At 37.8% G+C, this 8,497-nt stretch overlaps 1 protein-coding gene across 1 annotated transcript; it reads right to left on the reverse strand.

The window, feature by feature from the left end:
- Positions 1 to 563: 563 nt before the first annotated feature.
- On the reverse strand, positions 564 to 6,606 carry lto1 (LTO1 maturation factor of ABCE1). The gene is made up of 5 exons (XM_046380780.1): positions 6,351 to 6,606; positions 5,956 to 6,061; positions 5,601 to 5,671; positions 4,385 to 4,502; positions 564 to 2,939 (listed from the first exon to the last, which is right to left on the reverse strand). The coding sequence occupies exons 1-5, from the start codon at positions 6,407 to 6,409 to the stop codon at positions 2,868 to 2,870; spliced, it is 426 nt and encodes a 141-aa protein (XP_046236736.1). The 5' UTR covers positions 6,410 to 6,606; the 3' UTR covers positions 564 to 2,867.
- Between the last annotated feature and the right edge of the window lie 1,891 nt (positions 6,607 to 8,497).

Here is an 8,497-nt window from a genome sequence, read left to right on the forward strand (position 1 = left end):
TTTGTTTGCCCTCAGAAGTTGCCGACTTGAAGACTGCATTCACCTGCTGCCTGACACCACATAAACCAGCTGCTACTGTACCTCACCACATGGACAATTCTAATAGGTTATTGTTAGAGTGAGCTTGAACATGGAATAGAAAGCAGTCTGGCTGATAAAGGCTGAAAAAGTCCCTTTGGTTCTCTCTGGTACCTCCTGATGCTATTGTCGTCATTGTTGCTGTTCGTGTATGGACCAACATACATACAGTGTTAACAGCAGAGATGACATGGTTTTATCCACAAGGGGAAAGCACAATAGCAGTAGACATGCAACACACACCTTGTGTTACTTAATCTGAGAGTGTTACAATGTCTCAAGCAAAGGGACATAGTTGTGAAATTAGCAGTAGCACACATTATGTAATTATACTTGAACTCTGTATTAAAACATATAATGTATATACAGTGCAAGGATACATGCTGTATAACACCCATGCATTTTGCAAGGCACTCCATTTCCATCATCCCGTTATTTCTGACAATGGAGCCATCAATTCATCAGTCAATTGCAGGGCTGACACACAAAAAAACTTTTATTGCCAGGTAGGTTCCACCTACGAGGAATTTGTTTTGGCATCTGGTGCAGCAGACATACACAAGAAAAGAGAATAAAATAACGATAAATAGTGAAATGCAAAAGGTCCGTATAGATAGTATACATATACATCTGCATGTACAAGGGGATGTGCCTGGTTATGGTGGAGGTATACATTTGCAGATGGTCGCGCGTTTTTATAAAGTGCAGAGTGATGAACGTGCAAGGGGAGAGTGCATGTGTCTGTGTGTGTGTGTGTGTGTGAGAGAGAGAGAGAGTGGGAGAGAGAGAGAAAGAAAAAAGTGTGTGTGAGTGTGTGTGTGTGAGAGAGAGAGAGAGAGAGGGAGGAAGGAGGAGAGAAAGAAGGATAGAGAGAGAGAGTGTGTGTGTGTGTGTGTGTGTATGTGTGTGAGGGTCTGGGGGGTGTCAGTGGTTGACTTTTCAAAGACAGACAATCCCATATGCTCACACACTCACATCAAGGGCCAGTGAAGAGTAGCCAATTAACCTAATGAGCATGTTTTTGGGACTGTGGAGGAAACCGGAGTAAGATAAATCCATAACAGAATATTTATTTGTGCCCTTCATCATCACACAATGTGTCTTTGGTACACAACAGCGATGAGGTTATTCAGGTAAAGCCATTATTACTGCTTCTTTAATAAACAATATTTGTTATTATACCCCATTTATAAACCACAGTGTTGGAGAAGAATATATTCACCCTAACAATCAGTGTAGCGGCCAGTTCTTTCCCAGAGGGAGAGAGAAGGACCAGAGACTGTTTGTTAGCGTGGTATAATAACTGAGTGACATCACCACCCTCTAGTGGCTTGTTGTTTCTGAAGTTTGCAGAATATCTTCTCTCTTTTGTCTGTGGAGGCATCTTTCCATCACGCAGATTATATTTAACACCCATTTCAGTTTTGTTGAGATGCTTTGACGAGCTGTTTTCTTTCTTTCAGTATTCAAATCCCTCACCGAAGTTACTTACAAAACCACAATGCAAAAGTCCTCCATTAAAGGTATACTATGCAGATTTTTTCTCAAAACAATGTATAGACTCATATAAAAATAATCCCTTTCAATCATCACTTACATGGGGTGAGGTCTATTTCTACACAGACCATAGTCTGTCTGTCTGTATTTTCTTATTTTCTCTTCATTTTGCTGCATTCGGGATGTTTCTAGGCATCAGCAATTCTGACAACAGACAGTGAGGTGACTACTGAGTCTCATTCCCAGGTAGTCAAATACTGATGTTTTGATTAATGGCTATTTGGCAAACTGGAATTGAATCAGTTCCTCTAGCATCACTTTATTTTTTTTTTGCACTGAAGTAATAATAAGCTAAATATTAAGGCATTTGATTTGTTGGTCCCTTCCAAAGAATAAAGATATACTGATTAACACGTCATCAGCATTTTATTGTTATAACAGGAGGAGTACGTTTACTCAAGTGTTGTACTTAGGTACAATTCCGAGGTACTTTTACATTACTTGAGCAATTACATTTTACTTTTTTACTTCTACTCAGCTACATTTCATAGTTTGTGTGTGTAAGTATATGTTCAACATATTCGATAAGTTACTAGTTATTTTACAATTATTATTATGACACATTAAATATACTCTACTAACCATATTTAATACAACATATTTACTATGTTTAAATATTAAATATAGCGCAATTAAGGTCACATTTAACTCAATCAGATTATGATCCACTTTTTTTTTAGCAAAGTTCTGAATGTGGGACTTTCACTTGTAACAGGGTGGCCCTGCTGTATTGCTACCTTTACTTGATTAAATTATGCTACCATAACTACATGTGGATTTTATTAGGTACACACAGCTACAACTAATGCCGTCTAAGCAACAGTCCTCTAAGAAATGTTAATTCATAGAGGTTAGAATCTTCAGCTTGTCTTCATTCAGCTGGAGAATAAGTTGAATAAGAGAAATTTTGTAGTTTATGGTGCTGTTGAGCCATACTATGTCATACATTTCTATCAATTTGTCCACACCACGCACAGTTCAATGGGAGCAGCATACACCCACTGTTAATCTGTTTTCCAAACGTATCTTCTTACCTCAAATGTTCTGTGTGTAAAAAACACAACTGAGTGCAATACAGATTAACATTAAGTCAAAGTCACCACTGCAGACAGTCACTTGATGTCCTCTCAAAGTTTAACATCACAGCTGCTGGTTGTTAGCAGCTCAGCTTCCTCCTCTTCTGTTCACAACAGAGGTCAGCTCAGCTCCTCCTCCACATCATCACCAGAGATTCAGAAAGATGTCTGCTCACAAGTTTTGATGTAATCCTTGAAGTCAGTCGGTACCCTCAGCATAGAACAAACCTGGATAATACCAGAGGTTAGCTCGCATGCAATAACTGCTTTATGCAGGATAGTCACGTTATTCACAGTAGGGCTAGCTGGTATGATAGACATTCACAATGTCTACAGTGAGTCGTGTGAGCAGCACATTAGCAAAGCAGCTTCAGTGTTCTGTCTGTGTCTGCATAGGATGTGTTCAGGTACAGAACTGAGCATAGGTCACCAGTGTTTTGCCAGCAGTCAGAGACCAACACATAGTCACTGTAGTTACAGAAGAAAAGAGTCTCGAAGAATAAACATTTCAGGTTTCAGGTTGTAGTTACGTGCTGGAAATGAACCTTTTGGGCCACGCTTATAACACCCATGCAGCCAAGGAACACGCTTATGACCACATTTTCAGAAACAATGTATCTCAAGTTGCAGTTTATAAGCAGTGTTTCCTGCTGGCAATTATCAAACATATCAAAAAGTTACATTTTACTCTCACCTTTGTCAAACACAAAGTCACAGAACACAACGCAACTGGCAAGTAAACAAGACTACAGAGAGTAGCACTGCAAACTAGCCCATGAGCTGAGTGTTACTGTTGCTGCTGACATGAACTTGAACAGAAAACAAGTTTGCTGTATCCACAATTCACTCTCATGTTGTTTTTTCCTGTCTTTTCAAGACCAGAACAATTGTTTTAGCTTATCTGCTGACTGGAGTAGTAAACAATGACGCCTGCTTTGAGACAATTATCTGTTCTGTCAGGAGAGTGTGAGACAGACAATGTGTAAAATTATTCACTAGACACATGTCTGCAGGTGTTAATTCTGATGACCCATACTAGTTGACCTGCATGCGGTGTGTACCTGCTCTATAAATTCTGTCCCATCAATGAAGTATAATTTGAACTATTTATTTAGGTATCTTGATTTATTAGTAAGTTTACATGATGAATCTGAATGTTGCTAAAGCTCATTCTGAATTTGCTGATAATTAAAAAGGTAATAAATCGCAAATAAACTAAACAATTCACATTTTTGGGATGGAAGATCACATGAATTTATATGACTGAATATGTAATCGTGATTTTTGAACTTCAAACCCCATGATGAACTATAATATGCATTTAAAGGTCAACAGAAGATCTGCAAGATTCAGACAGCTCAATGTAAAATTCACGTGTAGATGACTGAATACCTGAAATGGACTAAAACAAAGCCTAGCAACCAGATCACTCTTAACTCATCATTAAAAAATAACACTAGAAAAAAAAGAACTACATGATTTTTTCTATTTTTAATGTCTGACATAAACTCTTGTGTCCTTCTGTTGGTTCAAATGTGCTTGTACTTCGACAGACAGGACAATCTAACATGTTTCTGTGTAACTTTTCAATGGGCAGTAAAGACAAACCTGTAAGATCTTATTCTGATCCTGGCACACCCTTCACTATTTCCATTTTCAAGTAAATAAAATACCTGTCTGAACTTTGCACGAAGTTTCTCCGTATTGTCTTGCAGCAGTGCAGACTGCGGATCATCATGAGGGGAGTTTTGGACCAAAGCCAGGAGAGAGTCCACTGCCTTCATACGCTTTCTGACAGTAAACATAGACACAAATTGATCAAAGAGGACAGGCCCTGTGGCTGTTAAATCTTAGGATTTTCTACAAACACTGAAAGGGTACACAGCTTTTCTTCAGTGCGACAATGAAAGACTCCAACGTATCAAACAATCTGGGTGTTGCATATTCAACTTTCTGTCTCTGAGGTACCTTGTTTTGATTGCTGATGATAGTTTACTCCTTTTTTAGAGGGGATGATGATTTTGGATGAGTTCCTAGAGAAAAGCTCTGTTGATGCTATTAATAAGTACTTCATTACATTATCATTTACGGTAGTTAATTTACATACTGAAGAGTATACCTACACATGATAAAATACAGTATACAACAAAATGAAATAGGTATCCTCAATGACCTCAATTAAAATTTTGAGTGCCAAAAGACTGATGAACATTTAACATGTACATTATGGTTGGATTTTGCCATCTGAACAGTCAAATTCATAAATTGTCTTTGGGTTTTGGACTGTTGGACAAAAGAAATAAATTGAAGATCACATTGGGCACTGGGAACCTATGATGAACAGTTTTCACTTTTTTCTTATGTTTTACAGACTAAATAATTAATCATGAGAATAACCAGCATATTAACTGATAATGAAAATAACTGTTTGTTGCAGCACTAAGTACAAACAACACACCGCTTACTGTATGAGCGCCATCACTTATAACTAAATGTACAACAACAATTTTAGTATGAAGTGCATACTGGGAGTCTTCACAAAACACCTACCTCATATAAATGCAATTATATGACAGCACTCTCATATAAGAGCTGATCACAACTTCAACTCTCCACTCATGTTGTACTTATTTCAAAAACTGTTTTCAAGATAACTATGGCCAAGATTGACAAGTCAGTCATTTATCTGAATCCCAAGATGCCACTATTAAAGCTGGATCAGCTCTAATAGTGTGAGAAGCCTGGATTAGTTTGGCTTTGTTTGAAGAACAGGGATCTGGCCACTGCCTAAAGTTTTTGAAATGAAGGATTTAATCATTAAATCATAATGTATGCAAGTTACGGTACAAGAAAAACTAGAGGAAGACAAAGACCTTGATGAGATCATACCTTGATTTGACATCTGTATTATGTTGGAGGAGACACTTCCATGTGATGGCAAACCCATAATAGAAGGAAATCTGTGGGAAGTTAGAGAGCAAGAAACAGTTAACAACACACTTCTTAAAGGAAAAAGACAGAGACAGAGACAGAACCTCCACAGATATAAAGGAAAAAGGAAACCGGCTGCTAAACCCGGCTAAAGGACCATGTACATGTTACACAGTAACACAGTTATAGTAAGATCATGGCGAACAGGGATAATTTCAGTTTAGTTAGTTAATCAAACAAAGGGATGTAAGTCATATTCTGTATGCTAACAAATAATGAACAGTACACCGGGACATCAACTATGCTAACCCACCTCAGTCGACAGCTTGGCCCCATGACAGGCTCCATGTCTGCGACCGTCCTGCAGTCCTCGACGAGTCCCTTTCTCAAATCCCTCCCGGTAGCCCTCCCCTCGAAACCTGAAAAACAATAACATCCTCACTCAGTGGTTGTTGTTGTTGTTAGAGACATTTTTTTTTATTCTTTTTTAATATGGTAGAGACCGTTTAGCGACAAAAAAGAACATATTCACCTGTGGTCAGCGTCGTTGAACACAAGCTTCGTTTATATAACATAACTAGCCAAAAGGCATTTGCAGGTTTGTTTTGGGTTTCTTTTTTTGTTAACCAATATAGCCGCTTCCGTATCATTCGGTGTATCCCGATGATTCAGCAAGGCACGCAAGACAAAACTGCCAGAAAAACTCACCTTTCATCCGCCATAACAATACTGTCAAACAGATCTTCATTTCCAGATCGACCAGCCATCTTCACGGAGCTTAAACGTGTATTTTGTAAACACTGTTCTCACAGAGTTTTGACAGCGCAGTTTAATGAGTGTGTGTTTTTCAATATGTACGTAAACTGTAGGATGCTGACATCCAGCTGAGTCTTCGGTTTCCATCCGTTTCCATCCTTGTCACCACATGCTTGTCACAGCCACCAACCGGATCTGCTTTCCTCCTCATCACAGCAGTGCTGCCCTCTAGAAGTCTGGAGGTGAACAGCCAACGTTTTTGCTAACTGCGTACTTAGGACAAGTGGATGTCCTTTCCACTCACAGGAAGGAAATCGTGATAACACTGAATAAGGATGAATTTGGAATTTGCTGAAATATTAACACACGGATGATAAAACTTTTAATTAAGTACTGTTGTCTGTGTTTAGGATTTTTATTCCCTTTTTGAATCTAGTAGGTTTCATATACGTATTCACTACATATCCCAATAAGATTCAAGATTCAAGAGTCTTTATTGTCGTTATGCAAGCATAACGAAATTTTGTGCAGATTCTCGGCTTAAAAACACACTTATAAATAGTCAGCAGAAAATTAAAATTGCACACTTAAGAAAAAAAATATAAAAATATAAAATACAAAATACAAAATCAGGTAGATATACAAAATGAGGTAGATAATAAAGTGCACTTAGTGCCAGTCTATGGTATACTGTGTGTATGTATGCAGATAGACGGGGGAGGGTTACATTACATTATTACATTATTAAGCATTCATAGGTTCATTATGTTACAAATAAGCAGAGCTGCAAGTGACTGTTTTCTTGATTAACCAGTTAATCATATGGTCAATGAAATGTCTGAAGGTGGTAAAAAATTCCCATGATCTAAAGCCCAAGGACACAACGGCATATTATTTGTTTTGTTCATCCAACAGTCCATAACTCAAAAATATTTACAATCTGTTCATAATCACAAGATAAAGAAAACAATGAATCCTTACATTTTAGCTGAAAAAAGGAAACCTTTGGCTGTTCAACTGAAATAACTAAAACAATAACAACAACGATCTTTCACTGAGTCTTTTAGCTGAAATCTGCTTTTTTTTAACAGCAGAGGGTGCTATAAGACAAATGGAGAATTGAAAGGAAGGCCTGAATTTGTTATGAGATACCATCTGTAGTCTTGTATCCCAAAGAAACTCTTATGGGAAGAACTCCCATTCGGAGTCGCTCGCCAGGTAGTCCAAAATGTAACTTTTATGGTGTAAAGAAAAAGAATTCTGTCAGTTTTCATTATGTTTTCGGTATAAGCCGGTGAGACAATAAATATGTTATCCATTAAATTAGATTTTTGCTGACTTTTTATGTTGTAATACTGTATTTTTCTGTATTATTATTTAAGTATTTTGGCGTTTTGGATTCACACATCAATCAAGCACTCAAGTTTGTGTTTTGTTTTAACCACTCTTATAATGTCTGCTGTAGATACCAGAAACTGTATTATTGTGGTTATGTTCATGTAATGATAATTGAAGTTAGCTTACTGTAACATTGCTAGTCATACATCCTAAGCGATCAATCAGCACACATTAGCAGAATGCTTGCACTTTATGGGCAAAACCTGGAAGAAAAACAAATGGGCTTTGGTATTTTTTCTTTTCAATTCTGTGTTGTATCCTCTGAAAAGGAAGCTAGGGGGTCTGAGCAGGACATGAGCAGCTTTGGATGTTTATCTCTGGTGTTGAAAACAAACAGTTCTAATCCAGTGATTTATATTGATGGTACCAGGAAAGATGAGGTGTCATGTCACTGAACCTTCGTGTAGTCACGTTTTTACTCTAACAGCTGTTAAAACACACCTGGAAGTTTTCAGATATGGGATCATCAGCAACATCAACACAGATTTAGTTCTACAAACATTTCTCTGAGGCAAAGTCTCACTAGTTTATGTGGGAGGAGAGGCAAAGACCAGAATGAGGAGCTCTGAAAACAGGCTGGAACAAAGGGTCCTAGTCCTGGTCATTTCTGCTACAGAATTGTCTTCTAAACATGTAAGATAATGAGTGTCAAAATCAGTAGTCAGATTTTTTTCCCCCTCTTTCCATTTTTCTGTCACCAT

Source organism: Scatophagus argus, chromosome 1 (assembly GCF_020382885.2).
Source record: "Scatophagus argus isolate fScaArg1 chromosome 1, fScaArg1.pri, whole genome shotgun sequence".
Lineage (NCBI taxonomy): Eukaryota > Metazoa > Chordata > Actinopteri > Scatophagidae > Scatophagus > Scatophagus argus.